At 40.6% G+C, this 16,080-nt stretch overlaps 1 protein-coding gene across 1 annotated transcript in view; it reads right to left on the bottom strand.

Annotated features, from left to right (window-relative positions):
• The window catches only part of nf1a (neurofibromin 1a), a 93,195-nt gene that overhangs the window by 54,821 nt on the left and 22,294 nt on the right, over positions 1-16,080 (bottom strand). Inside the window, exons 26-31 of the mRNA XM_076281914.1 lie at positions 11,659-11,870; positions 11,231-11,392; positions 8,948-9,051; positions 7,912-8,047; positions 5,329-5,391; positions 1,064-1,222 (exon numbers count right to left, since the gene is read on the bottom strand). Of these exons, the coding sequence (XP_076138029.1) occupies positions 1,064-1,222; positions 5,329-5,391; positions 7,912-8,047; positions 8,948-9,051; positions 11,231-11,392; positions 11,659-11,870 (836 nt within the window). The remainder of the gene's footprint in view (positions 1-1,063; positions 1,223-5,328; positions 5,392-7,911; positions 8,048-8,947; positions 9,052-11,230; positions 11,393-11,658; positions 11,871-16,080) is intronic.

Here is a 16,080-nt window from a genome sequence, read left to right as displayed (position 1 = left end):
AGTAATGGGTGTGCACTGTGTGCAAAATGCAAATATGATTAGCCTAAATTGCACGTCGGTTCAATGTTAATTTTCTCGCGAACCATTTATCACAGCAACTTGGCGCTAATATTATTAGAAAGCTTAGATTCCGCACGTTCACCTGATGTGTGATATCATATGTATAGGTTTAGTTTATTTTAACCTCATCTGCCAGGTATTTGACCTCAGACTACCCTCTCACCGTCTCTGAAAGCATAACCGTGGCTCAACAGGTAGATCTATAGATAGGCTAAACTCATTTTTCAGGCATCTGACCGACCGGGTTGACACTTCAGCGTGAGAAATCGGGTGTGGCGTGTGAGTGTGTGAAACTAATCAAATGCGTGTGTCTCACGGCCAATGCGTGAAATGTGGCACCTATGTACTTTTTTGGCCTTTTCCTTTTCTGTTTCGGGGGGCTTTTCTTTTGAAACCGTGTTTTATTTTGAAACCGTTCCAACCGCGAGGTTGTAATGTAAACAGAACTAACATTAGGCTAAAACAGAGACGTGAACATAGTGAAATTAAACAACACAGAATGATAATTTGATTGTTTCAGCACACTCCGAAGAGACCCAAGGTTAGTGTTAATTGAATATGTACTTATATCAATGTGCATTTTAAGCCTTAAAGTAATTTTGGACTGTAACTAGATCATCTTTTCACTTGCTAAGTTGAGTAGGCTAAGTTAGTGTTAATTGACGTGAATGAACGACAAAATACTTCCACACCGGTGATTTCAAAGTAGCAAGAGGGGCTTTGATTTCGGTAGGCTGATGTGTATATTTCAACTGTCTGCAGCCTAAAATTAGAGCAGTGTTGATGCTGCAGTTCAGCACGTGCGTTTGTGCGTCTTGGCATACATGCTGGACGTGACATAAGGGGTGTGGCTGCATCATTGATTCTATTTTTGAGCTCGAAGTTCGGGATTGAGATGTAATTTCGATCGATTCCGATATAAAATCGAAATCGTGACACCCCTACTTCACATACTGCACACTTCCTCAAATCATAGTTCATAGTATACACATCTATACTTTACCTTAGACATAAGTTTGAGCCCCCGTTCTATCCTGGGTGGAGGTTTCTTGTCCAGGATGCCAGCCTCATAAGGGGACACGATGGCAGGGTTGATGAAGCGCAGGAACATGGCACTACCCACCGCACCAATGCTGTTCTGAGGGAATCGCTGGCTCACCACCTGTATGGGGGCCGGGGAGAAGAGGATACAAGAGGGGAGTAGGTAGGGCATTGGGGGTGCATGTTGAGATGAGTTAAAGTAAGGGGCAGGGCGGTAGTCAGGCCAGGGGTTCCCATAGAGTTGGGTGTAATAGAAGAGCAGTATGTGAATAGAGGTATCAGGAAGTATGAGAGAGCAGCATGGAATAGAGGTATCAGGAGGTATGGGAGAGCAGTATGGAATAGAGGTATCAGGAGGTATGGGAGAGCAGTATGGAATAGAGGTATCAGGAGGTGTGGGAGAGCAGTATGGAATAGAGGTATTAGGAAGGAGCCAGAATAGACAAGCAGCAGGATAGAGAAGGGGGAGATGGGTAAAAGGTGAGAAGGGAACACAGTGGTCAGCAAGCGGAGCACATACTGTACACACTAGATGTCTACAGTCCATCAACCTTTTACCTTTCTCTACACCAGCCAACAGCCCCAAAGAAACACTGAAAACACAATCCCAACCACAACAAAATGACCCATGTAAAACAACAGAAATGAACCATGTAAAACAACCAAAAAGAAGTAAAGTGAAAGCCACAGAACCATAATGAAACGAAAGAGAAAGAAAAATGGGTTGAGTCCTACTGTTGATCACAAATGCGTTGAAAGACTGTTCAATGAAAACATTATGAGCATGAACACACAGCGAATCAACCATGGGCTAGAGGGGACACTGCAGCTTGGTTTTATCCCACACACACACACACACACACACACACAGAGATACACAAGCACGCACACACACACACACACACACACACACACACACACACACACACACACACACACACACACACACACACACACGCATGCACGCACACACATACACGCACGCACACACACTCATTTGTAGCCCTTTCAAGTATAACTGAGTTTGTTTCATAACATAAAATAACTTGCTTTTTTCAATACGTTTTCAGTTTAGCCCAACAGTAATGAACTACACCGTAAGACTAGGAGTCCAAAATCTTGAACACAGTTCAAATACACCATCCTTTCTGGTGACCCAAATTTTTTTTGAAAACATATTGCCTTAGTCCAATGTCACTTACAATCTCAAGGAGAGTCAGTATGACCCCTATCCACTAAAGGCGCTTTTTGACCAACAGAGTCCATTCTGAATTCTTTTAACCGTGGTGCTATCCAGTGAACCAGCCCGCACTTCCACCAGTTTTGAATGGAACCAAAGATACATCATCAACAGAGGGTGTTATGTGTAGATCGGAACTGTAGAATGGCATGCCTACTCTGGTTCACAGGGGGAAAATAAATAAATAAAAATGTTCCAGTTCCTACTTTTAAGTCGAAATGCTTTGTGCGGTTCAACATCTGGTGCGTGAACCAGAATGAAGCCAATAATCAATAATCTTAATAATATGCACCACTGTAATATGATGATAAAACATCTCTGTATTAGCAATATACACTATATTCCTTATAACAAACTTAATTTATCGATGATAAAGGTGAACTGGTAAAGCGGTTTTGGTCACACTGGGTTTAACCGGGTTTAGTCACATCTGGCTTCAACAGTCCAAGATATGTTCAGTTCCATGTGTTGCAATTCCTGTTTCCAAATTATGTGTAATGCACAGAGAAAAAAAAAATCAGCCTATTTCAGAATTGCTTTTCAAGACTGAGCAAAAATGCTGGATTAGGCAAAAACATACCAATTCATGTTATGATTACATAAGCACGTACTTAGTTTCTTTTCTTTTTTTTAAAGGAAAAGGACAACCTCAGACTATTGATTTATTGAAGTAGACCTAGGGCTGGGCTAATGAAACACTAATGATACATATATATATATATATATATATATATATATATATATATATATATATATATATATATATATATATATATATATATATATATAAATAGTGTGAGAAGTTTGACAATAAGAGTGGAAAGAAAAGTGCTTGATGAAGTCCTTGATATACTAAAGCTACAGTAGATAAAAATCTGTTCCATTTGGACAGCATGTGAGGCAGCAGTAGAAGCACAGGGCACACTCTCTTTAGCTCATAAAGAGGCATCACATCAGGGACCAGGTGTAGGACACACATACTGTAGATCCAATCATATGTTACACATGTTCTACAAGCATACATTTTTTACAAAACAGGGGTTTCAATTTTGATTGTACCGAGGCCTGGTTTTAACCAGAAACTAAGTATTCCACACAAAACAGACGAGGTTTACTTTCCAGAATGGCATTGGTGCATTGCCTGCTCACCACATCGCCACAGTAGAGAAACAGTCCTAGAAATTGCTCTCTGTATGCTATTAGCTAAAAGACTCTGCCTCATTATAACTTTAGTTGTGCACATTATAGTAAAAAAGATTAGTTTATGAGTAGTGACACTGCACTACTTTTTGCTAGTATCAACTCTAGATTGTCACAACATCATTACATTACATTACAGAAGAATCTACACAGTACGCATATATATTTCACCAAGTCAAATTCCTTGTTTCTTTTTCCATGTGAAAAAAAGAAAGAAAAAACTTGGCAATAAAACAATTCTGATTCTAATAAATCTGATATTTTCCCATGCATTTAATGGTGTTACTGTGTTTAAAGAAACAACTAAATAATTACACAAAACAAATCTTTTTTGGTAAATGTACCTTTTCTTCTCAATTTACCTTCTTGCTACTTTAGGGCCTTTCCTTTTAAAGTAGCCTTTACATTACTGGGTCCAAAATGGTCTTGATGTTTTGGCTGAAAACTTTTAGATTGTGGTTACATTTTTTGACACATCACCCAGCCCTAGGTCTAGTAGAGTTAATACTGGAACATCTATTATATCATAAGGAACACATTTACATACCAGGTAAATCATTATTATTGAACAGAATGACAATGTGAGAGAGAGAAAGAGAGAGAGAGAGAGAGAGAGAGAGAGAGAGAGAGAGAGAGAGAGAGAGAGAGAGAGAGAGAGATTTAGCAAAACGGAGAAATGAGTTGGTAATGAAGGGGTTAAAGATGTGCCGAAACCCTGTCCAGTGCCCGCATGCAGACGCAAACTCATCCACTCCACACACTCACCAAACACAAATAAAGCACAATATTAAATACAAGACAGTATTCTGAGTGACTCCAGTACAATGCTGGACAATTCACAGATAACTAGTATCGGTATGTTCTTTGTCTCACTTCAGTGAGAAACCCCAAACAGCTACTTCAGAATACTGTAAGATATACATACAAGCACAATCATGGTGATCGCTGTGAGCTGGTTATGACAAACACACGTTTTGAGCAGTCTAGCTGAGCACAATGCCATGGGCAAGCGGCAAGCTAGTATGTTTGTGGGAGGCAAGACACACCCCAGATAGCACATGCATCTTAACCCAACTAGCCACCCTTACAACTGCCTGCAGTCTTTACAAACACCATCAAACAGTCCACAAGGATGCACCAATGTAGCAGTTTAGTGCCAAATGTAAATTTGAATTTTACTAACAAATTTTATGGGCAGCCTATCAACACTAAATGTTTAGATTCTAAGGAAACAACATTTGCAACTCTGCCAGCAAATCGGCAAACATTTAAAGCAGCGCTTTAAATATCAGGAAGCATAAGGATAGGTAAGCCAAATGTCATGTACTTGCACTGCTTCAAAAGGGCTACATTGGTGCATCCTGGCCTGTAAGGTAAACGAAAAAAGAGGACCTAGCATAAAAATCAACACTTGAGAATCTGCCAGGACTGTCATCCCCATTGTCCAGACAGGAGCAGAGATGGACATGAAGTAGCCCAGGAAGACCAGAGCACTAAACAGCGCTGATTTCCTTTTGTTAGAGTGTTAAGTGGAAATGGAATAAAAAATATGGAGCTGGGAAGCTTTGAGTTAGTACAATGAATCCCCAGGACATTGTACACAGACTTTTGGGGCATGGATGCATTTCTGCGAGAACAGCATAAAACAACAGCACTCCACCAAACCAAGAGAGAATTTCTTGTTTTTTTTCCCCCCAAGGGGAACAAAATGCAAAAAAGACTTGCTTTTTTTGCTTCACGGAACTTAAAAAAAGGAAAGTGGCAAGAAAAGGTTCTCACAAACTTACTGATTTTTTGTTTTCCTTTTTCTCTTTAACTCTGGCTTTATTCAGTAGAGAGTGGCAAGTAGCCTACAGAATAGAGATGAGCACAAACAGGTCACAGCACCGGCTTCACAAAGGACACACACACACACACACACACACACACACACACACACACACACACACACACACACACACACACACACACACACACACACACACACACACACACACACACACCTGCATAGCAAACTCACTAACACATGCTGACAATGAAAGAGAAGCAAACCTCTATGTCCTGCAGGAGGACACAAACTCACAAACAAACAACCACACATGTACACACACGTACACACACACGTACAGTACACACACACACACACACTAACAAACTAGTCAGACTGTGGTAGAGGAAGTTTGCCATTCATTCATTTTAAGTAGTGGCCTTTTCATATTAACCTCCAGCTACACAATAATGATAGGACTGACAAAGAGCAAAGGCCTCAAAGAGGCAACTCAATCGCTCTTCCTTCATGTGGCTAACAACAGGCAGAGGTCTGTGTCCTTGAGGCTGGTCATCATTATGCCATCTCGGAACAAATACCTCTCTAATCCCATAATCTATGATGTGCACCCTCATGAAGTCCCAGATGAGGGCGGCCGCTAAAGCGATGCAGATGGTTAAAGGCAGTGCTATCCACCTGAGGTAAAAGTGACGCAACAAAGTGGCTGTGCTTGTGTGTCAGGAGAGCTGGAGCCCATCTAGCTGTGACACTTTTGAGGGGGGGTTAGAAAAGACAAATCTGAGGGGGGTTTGAGTGAGTGAGAAAAAAGGTTGCTGGTTAATAAAGGACAAAAGGCCCAAACCTATGTTGTACCACAGAGGCCAAGCTGACCATTTAGTTTTAAATACCAAGCTTTACCCCTGAAATACAAATACACATTAATGCTTCTAATATTCTCTTTCTTTCCTTCTTCTGTGGATTAGTTTGACCTCTCCTATACTTAAAATATAAGTAATAATGTTCACCCTAACCACAGCACCCTTATCAGTGTGAAGGTGAGAATGACACTGAATGTGAGAGCAAGTATAAGTATAAGTATATATACTCTTTTGATCCCGTGAGGGAAATTTGGTCTCTGCATTTATCCCAATCCATAAATTAGTGAAACACACAGCACAGTGTACACACAGTGAGGTGAAGCACACACTAATCCCGGCACAGTGAGCTGCCTGCATCAACAGCGGCGCTTGGGGAGCAGTGAGGGGTTAGGTGCCTTGCTCAAGGGCACTTCAGCCATGCCTACTGGTCGGGGTTCGAACCGGCAACCCTCCGGTTACAGGTCCGAAGTGCTAACCAGTAGGCCACGGCTGCCCCACATGTGAATAGAGAACTAGGGTGAGGGTGTCTGGACAACGCCTCATTTTAAAAGGGAGATCATCGTTGAGTATAGATTGATAGATTGAGTACAGATGGTTAAATCAAGAAAAAGATTCAACAGAAAACAGAACAAGAAAAGAGTTTAAAAATGGGCCATCGAAAAATTTGCCATGCAAATATGATGGGCAGGAAAACAGCACAAAGTTGATCCTGCCTCATGCATGGCTTGCATGCAGTCTGCTGTCTGACACTGCACACAGATGCTTTTGTGCAGAACTTAAGCCAAAACCAGGCAAGCAAACACTGTGAAACTAGAGACCGAACCCATATTTAAATCATGACAGTCTTTCAACAATGCCCTTGTCTGGGACCCATTTCATGGAAAAGAGGGGATTGTCTGGGCATTACCATTTTCAGAATTTACATGACCCTGGTTGGTTGAATTAGAGTAAACATTCTGCATGATCTGCTAACCAACACACGACACATTTCTAAATATAAGCTGGGACTCTTCCTAAGTGTGATGCGTCATCAAATTTTCCGTACATAAAACAAACAAACACAAGTAGCCAACATATTACAAGATACACTACATATTACAACATCCCCATCACACACTCATTTGCCTAGCAGCTATCTAGCAAAAGTCATAAATCAAATCAGTAGGACCATGTGGAGTGGATAAAAAAAAGAGCCAAAACAAGAGACTGTTCTACAAGGCATAAGAGCGTTCAGATCAGAGGAAATGAAGGCAAATAGACAAATAAGCAATTAGCTTAACAGAACTATTCCAGCCGTTGAGCCAGTTTGGTATGAAGGGTGAGATGAAAGCTATATTGGAAACACAGTAACCAGTGTGTGTGTGTGTGTGTGTGTGTGTGTGTGTGTGTGTGTGTGTGTGTGTGTGCACTTGAAATAAGGATGAAAAATGTGCAATTGAGCAGTGGGCAGAAAGCAGCATGTATGTTTTCTCAGTGCATGTAAATCTCAAGTAAGCAGCAAGGCTGGCTCAAGGTGTTTGTGAGTGTGAGCGTGCGGTGGGGGAGGGCAGCATGTACTCGGGCCTTAGCTGAAGCAGTGGCACAGGTGCCCATCATCAGCAGCGCACCCCCACCCACACGTGTGCAATGAGAGGATGCCGTATACGGATCAGGCTTAGGAGAAAAAAGGCTTGTGGTGCCTGTGGAGGGTGGAGGGTGGCATGAGACCGTCCTGCTGGGAGTACCTGATAGAGACAGTGGCAGACACTGCGTAGCTGGGGAGGGAACTCGCTGGAGGAGTTGATGATGGCTAGGAAGAAGCGGTCTGTGATCTGCAGAAGGTTCTTCTGGTTCTCCTCTAGGTTCTCCATTGGTTCTAGTCTAGAGCACACACATAATGCGAGAATCAGTAACATGTACTTTCAAGTCAAGTCAAGTCAAGTTTATTTATATAGCGCATTTCATACACAGAGGTCATTCAATGTGCTTTACCTAAACAAAACCAAACAATAATAACAAATAAAAGCATAGAAGGGCAATATAGTCAAAGAATAGTTCAAAAGGTAAAGATCATAATAAAAAGAAAACATAAAACACAAGGTAAAATCATTTAAAAATAAAGAATAATTAATAAGCAAAAATTATTAAAAAAAAAAAAAGAAGAAAAAAAAGAAAGCATCTTCAACTGACTGATGCTCTTGGTAAATACACTACAATCATGTCCAATAATACTTGGCCTTGGCATTCAATACTGTGCAGCAGCTGAAATATTTAGACACTGTGGTGTGCTTGATGTTAGTTATGCCACCTCTGGATCACACTAAACGGATAGCAAGAGACAGTATACAATTCAGATAAGTTCAGATTGAACCTGACATTCTAGGTTAAGTGCAAAGACGCATGATTTGTAGGCATAGGACAGACTGTGTTTCACTGTTTAATTGTTGTAATCATTTGTTATTTGTGCACGTGTCATTTGTAGCATTTGCCTCCTAAAAGTAGATTTTAAGTCTTTAACATAAAGACTTAATATCTAATCACTAGTAAATTGTGATGTCAGTCTCCCCAAGCATGAAAACTGGGTTTCATTGAGGTTGTCACATGCTGTACAACATATTCCCATCACACAGATGCTATAAATAGAAACTAGAACAATATCCCCCCAAGAGAACAATGTTAGAGATGGAATTTATGACCCAGATGTTACAAAAAGACAGCATCAGATTTTACACTTCCTGCCAAACGTCATGTTAAACAGCAGGTGACTGAGGTGAGGCCTACCTGGTGGGATCCACTTCAAAGCTAATCTGCTGCCACTCTGGTGTGGTGATCACCCCTCTGAGAAGAGGTTCCAGAAGTTTCTGTAGATATGCTGCCCCATACACCTATGGGTAGGTAAGAACCCCAGGAAGGTCAGTTGCATGAACAAAAACACTGACCAGATGATGCACACAAAAATATACAGCAACAGCAAATTAAGCATGGGGGGGGGGGGGTTTAATGTACAACACATGTGTGTTATTTATTAATGACAACTTTGTATCACCATCACGATATGTGATTCATATTCAAACATAATTTGTATACAGTGATGCCGCTCCATCTGCCATATAGGTTTTGTTTGATTTTTTATTATATTTGTACGTTTCTACAAAGTTTTCTTCTATTCATGTACTTACTCATCTTGCTAAACGTTTTAACTGTTTAACGTATAGATGTCATTTTCCATAGTTTCAAGCTTAGTCCTCGTAATGTCCTGCCGAGCATTAGTTGGCTGATACCCGTCTGTAATATTAATGTTACTCCACTGCACTAAAAAGCCATGCCTTAGACAGACCTATATTGCTAGATCTGTTGAGAGATCTGTCCAGTGTCCATCCATGAAGCACAAGCTCCACGTCCACTGTCTGGTCAGAGAGATCGCTCAGGACTGCTGTAGGTCTACTCTGTGAGAGATCTGTCACTGGCACAAGCTCACCGAGCTGCTGCTGAGCTGAGAGCTGCCATGGTAGGCTAGACACCTGGCGTCTGGACTGACAAATGGACAAATCCTCATGCTAGTTTGTTATCAGTCCAAAGTCCACCGAGCTGCTAATCTGTGTTTCCAGTGCTCTCCAGACGGCAAACAAGGCTTCAAGGTTGGTCTGCTCAATGTCACCATGTTGAGCCCGGTTTACATCATTGCCCATGGACATTTTCAGCTGGTTAAATTTCAGCAATGGACTGTTGCTGTTTGTGCATGAAAAATTCACTATATAAACGCTTACTTACTTTATTTACTCTCCTTGGACCACAAAGTGAACAACTAAATTGCTTGCACTATAACTACCAACAGCCAAAGACATCATTATTAGGGGTGTCACGATTCTCCAAATCCTTGATTCGATGTAATTTTCGATTTTAAAGTCACGATTCGATTCGATTTTCGATCTTTTTTAAATATTACTATTAATGCATTCCTTATATGTTATTTACTCTTTTTGGCCTTTTCCTTTTCTTTTTCGGGGGGCTTTTATTTTGAAACCATTCCAACCGCGAGGTTGTAATGTGAACAGAACTAACTTTAGGCCAGTGTTTCTCAAAGTGTGGTCCGGGGACCACTGGTGGTCCTCAAGCTATCCCGAGTGGTCCGCGAGCAGACGTGGTAAAAAATAATATAGAGGAGTTGTTTGCAATATTGAACCAACTTGTATGTAAATCCAAACAGTTCTGCAACACTGTCTATGTAAGATATGCCAGTTTAAATCATATGAATCCTCTGACACAATAAGCAAAGTGCAAAGACAATAAGCAAGGTGGTTCAGTGAGTAAGTTTAGGCCTATTGTGTAGGCTAATATACTGTTGAAGTAGGTCTAATCTTTTTTTTAGCTAGGTGGTCCGCGCGTTTCTTTTTTATTGGTTAAGTGGTCCTTCGTCTGAAAAAGTTTGAGAAACACTGACGTGAACATAGTAAAACGAAACAACACAGAATGTTAATTTGATTGTTTCAGCACACTCCGAAGAGACCCAAGGTTAGTGTTCATGGAATATGTACTTTTAAATGTGCATTTTAAGCCTTAAAGTAACTTTGGACTGTAATTAGACCATCTTTTCACTTGCTAAGTTGAGTAGGCTAAGTTAGTTTTAATTGACGTGAATGAACGAATACTTCCACACCGGTGATTTCAAAGTAGCAAGAGGGACTTTGATTTCGGTAGGTTGATGTGTAGGCCTATATTTTAACTGGCTGCAGCCTAAAATTAGAGGAGTGTTGACGCTGCAGTTCAGCACGTGCATGTGTGTTTGTGCGTCTTGGCATACATGCTGGACGTGACATTGGGGGTGTGGCTGCATCGTCGATTCTACTTTTAAGTTGGAAGTTAGAGATTGAGATGTAATTTCGATCGATTTCGAAATAAAATCGAAATTGTGACACCCTTAATCATTATAGACCATTAATTTGTCCAAGAGGGTAGAACGTACTAGTTTTATAAGAGGTCTATTAATTCTAACAGGGGCTGCAGTCAGTACTGGATATTGGACACCACTGAATCATTGTGGTGGAGCCTATTGGTTCTCCTTACCTTAAAACAGAAGGTCATGATTTTACTGGCCAGGCTGTTCCCCCTGAAGAGCGTCTGCATGGAGTCGGCCAGCTCTACTTCTTTAGAGAACATGTTCCACAGCAGCTGGTACAGCAGGTGCCTCGAGTCAAATAACGTCACCAGCACCCGAGCCAACTCATCCTGTGAGGAGACATCCAGTCAACAATCTCTCCATTATGCTAGTGTTGAGCCATTATAGAAATGCACTTATAGCAGTATTATGCACACAAACATACAATATATATGGTGCACATAAAAAAATATAGCTTAAACAATTATTTAACCCCTAAAAGTCATCACCATTTGCAAGAAACAATACATTCTCTATTTTTGTGAACAAAAAATGTATTTGTGTTCATTAATAAAAAACATTTTAAAAAAAATGGAGTGAGGTGACTTATACGCACCCACTGAGAGCAGGGCACCACATTGGCCAGCGCCATAGCAATGGGTAGCTCCCCTTGGTCCCCCATCATGGTGACGAGTTCCACTAGCCGTTCAAAGCGGTCAGCCAGAACAGTTTCAGCCAGAGTGTCAAACTCTGTGCCCTGCTGCAGGATCTTGGTCAGGACCTCCATGAAGGTGGCACGTGTCTGTAAGTCCTTATGGTAGCCCAGTCCTGTTGGAAACAAGTGTTGTGAACAGAGGTGAGGTTTTCAAAATGAGGAAAACTGGATACTGGAAATACTTCTGGAAAGAAGAAACATCAGGTAATCAATTTATGAATTTGTTCAGCTACTATGGGCTGCATATCCTAGGAGCATTCTATTTGATGACATTGTAATCGCTAGGCAACCAAAATGTTTGCATTAGAATGTTCAGCCTTAGAATGTTGGCAAGGTAGAACGTTCGTCAAAGTAGAATGTTGGAAAATTTTCTTAAGCCACTTCTTGTTTGAACAAGCTGAAGGCAAGTCACTTGTGATTAACCTCTGCGATTTCAAAGCAATTTTGACCTTTTCCATGGCTTTCTACCGAAGAACATTCAACCCAACAGGATCCTGGATTGGTACAGAACATCAGCTTCTGTCTCAGAGAAACCTGCTCTGGCTCAGCACTGCTGAGGAAAACAGAAACATGGCGCCACTCTGGACAACTCCAAATACCAACCAATACCAACATGTCCGGTCTACACGGTTTTCTGCAAGTAAGAACACAATCTTTCACTTGGACAGCTCTGAATAATTACATTAGTAGCAATAGTTCCATTATGATTGATATTTTTCTATACTTCTAGGTAAGTATTGGAGAGAGTGTGGAGACTGGCATGCTGCCCAGAAGGGGTATAGTGGTATGGTCAAGCTGCCCACCACAACACCTCGAGAGAAAATGGAAACCCTCACTTTTGTGGGCAACTTTAACCATCCTCAGCTCACCAGTGTCAGGAGTAGCCAGGTGGCTCCCATCAAGCCTGCAGCAGTGGCTCCAGTGAGGAAGGAGACATTTGTAGAGAACTTCTCTCATGCTTCAAACGTCACCCAGGACCAGTTCATTGCCCTGCTGAATTCAAGACAGGCCACCATCTCTGGAAGTGCAGTCATCCATGGTGTTTCATCCACCCAGAAGACACCACTCAATCCCACTTGGTCCCATAGTAGTGACAGTGGGAACATGAACTATGCCCACCCATCTACAAGTAAGACAGTCCATGTGCTTTATATGTGGCTAATATGAATAACTAACCATGAGAGTAACTAGTAGGTATGTTTCTTTTCAGGTGTTGATGCGCACATGCCAACACAAGAGCAGAGGCTGCAGTGTGCCACTGCTATTCACCCACGGGAAACTAGTGATTTGACCCACGTGGGCACAATAAGCTCACACACTAGATCATCTGCTGAGAGTGTGAAGTCTCTCAAAAATGTGATGAACCTCATGGCCAAATCTGATGACACAACTGCATTGCTGAAGGAGGCTGGACCCCTTAGATTTGTGGGGAACTTCACTCTCCCTGCAGAGGTCCTTCATGGTCAACAGTCAGCCCAGGTGCCTTGCAGTGTGTCCCAGGAAGGAGTAAATTCTCCGAGGGTCAGCCAAACTCCGTCCACCTCTGTAGCTCCAGCTAGCCTCCTCACTGGGGCCAGTGGTCAAATCCCTTCCCTCCCCAAGAGATCAACTGACTATTACAATAGAGTGAACTATGTGAAAATGATGGCGTACCACCGTGACATGGCCTCCTACTACAGGGAGCTCAAGCTCAAGGCTGAGCACATCCCAGCAATGGAGGGGTCATTGTGCACTACAGAGCTCCAGGGAAAGACAGGAAGCATCCATGACTGGAATGAGCCTCCACAGAAGACGTGGTGGGATGATGCCACAGAGGGCATTGTTCTTCCAGATGATGCCGTTGAAAAACTTGATGCCATTCCAGGCATCTGGGATTTAGCCATACAGATGGGCTTCCTGACTGTCTGCGAGGCAGATGACTGAAAGATTTTTAGTCCATTAAAAAGATAAAGCTTAGTTGACACACTATTTTTGTATTATATTTAAATAAAAGATGTACTATTATTAAAACCAATGACTCCTTACTCTTCTCTAGTATTAGTGAATAAGAGAGAAATATTAATTTAATACATTTTATTTTCCCCCACTATTTGAATTTGCTGCCCTTGCACAATGTAAGCACAGGTTAAGTTAATATTACAACGATATTGCAACTAGTGCAGTGCCCATATTAACCATGCCTCTCTCTCTCTCTAATAACTAATGATTTCTATGGATCAATAGGGACAAAACACTAACAGCTGTGAAGGTGATGAAATGTTACTGAATGACTAATGTACTTTGCTGAGAAATTTGCAACTGCGTAACCTATCCAAATTACTCCAGCCAGACAGTCAGCCAGACTGACATCACACTCTAGCACTCTGTCTCTTCCGCTGGAGTGGCCAGAGCCTACTCTGCTCTGAACTAATGCTCTGGAAATGTGACACTCTAAATAAATGAACGACAATACCAACAGCATTCCATATTTACGAATGGCTTCAAAGTGCTTCAATGTATGTCAGTCCACCTGCCATGTGTGAAGTTGGACAAACAGTTTGGGAGATGCAAGGAACGAACAGACAGACAGACAGACAGACAGTCAGTCATTTGTTGCATTACAGATAAATGAATATATAGATATTGATACACATGTTGTGCAGACATATTATCATCTTAGTTTGCCATTATTATTTACCCGTGCACAGATGACAAAACATCCTATTCTTTGTTTGCTTTTCCTCTTTAAAAATGTGTGGAAAAATATTCTGACATTTTTTACTTGTCCTCCTATTCTGCCAGCGAGCTTACCTCAAACAAGACTGCAAGTTCATCCTTAGTAAGCAACAAGCTTGCTTGATTTTTTTATGAAATGCCATAGGGACAGTAAAAAAGTTGTTACAGGAGTAATTGAGTTATTATAACAGTTAAATTGAAATATCATTGTAGGCTAAAGAACATTTCTTTTAAAAGAAACAACTGGTAAAAGTCCTCAAAAAATGCTAGGATACTTTTTACTTTTATACTTTAAGTACATTTCACAGCATGTACTTTTGTTACTTTTGCTTGAGTAAAGAAGTTGAATCACTACTTATACTTTTAGTAGTATTTTTTTACAGAAGTATCTGTACTTCTACTTGTGTATGGAAAGTGTGTACTTGTGTGGATCTCTGACCACTACATTTTGCATTGAGTTCCAAAATAGAAACCATTCAGTACTTTATTCATACGAGGGAAATTTTAGAGCACTGTATGATTTGAATACTCCACTATAAACACTAGGAAGTATTCATGTCACACATGACTGATATTTTGGCTAATATTTTAGTTTAAGGAACATGTTAAGCATTAATACATAACTAATATGTGTTTACATGCTCAACAAGACCTGTATTAAGCATCATTGCACATATCTAAGGTCTTTATTGAACAATTTGTTATTCTTTCTTTTTTTTTTAAGTACATATTTTTTGGACTTTTTGCCTTTATTTTGACAAGACAGTGAGGAGAGAGACAGGAAGTGTGTGGGAGAGAGAGATGAGGTGGGGTTGGGAAATGACCCGGGTCCCCATGGGCATTTGGACCCAAATGTGGTATGAGTGCAGGAGCCAGTTGCGCCACAGCGACCCCCAAACTATTTCTTATTCTTAATCAATAGGTACCGGTAATTTATTCTTGATAAATCCTTAATATGCAACTAGTTGGTCTTGATATAAGGTTACTGGTACATAGCATGGATCAAAATAGAGAGTATAAAGACACCTAATACACTGTCTGAATACATGACCTATAGTGACAGAATAGAACCAAATTTAGACAATGTAAAAGAAGGCCATTACGTTTCTGTTTTGAGCATATATCCTTAAATATGAACTTAAAATCAATACCAAGTAGTTGGTTATTAAGGATATATCGAGAATAAATAACCTATTCAGTAAGAACAAACTGTTGAATAAAGACCTAATAAATGTATACAGACCTTATTGAACACTAACACATACTACTTATTTTGTCATGGCTAACATGTGTTTGCTAAACTAAAGTGTATAAAATATTTTGCTTTGAAACCGTAACACTTCTGTCAAATCATCAAAAGGCTCTGGTAGTTTTATTAACCCTTAGAACCCTAAGCTGTTTTTAGGGCATTTTCACTACCTTTATTCATAAGGATTTATTCTGGTCATTGTAAGTGCCACACACATATATTATATATTGTTTTTTTCAGGAGAGTTTAGGCTATTCAGATCTGCCATCATTTCATGTATTAATACTAGCATTGATTTTATTTTGATTTTTAAAGAATTAAAATATAAAAAGTGTATTATAAAAATTCTTATATTTCGA

The sequence above is a fragment of the Alosa pseudoharengus genome, unplaced genomic scaffold, assembly GCF_046254945.1.
Source record: "Alosa pseudoharengus isolate Yale_2024_CS ecotype anadromous, Long Island Sound unplaced genomic scaffold, YU_APseudo_1.1 YU_APseudo_1.1_scf_13, whole genome shotgun sequence".
NCBI lineage: Eukaryota > Metazoa > Chordata > Actinopteri > Clupeiformes > Clupeidae > Alosa > Alosa pseudoharengus.
The sequence above is the reverse complement of the archived record's forward strand: the minus strand, read 5'-3'. Positions and strand labels throughout refer to the sequence as shown.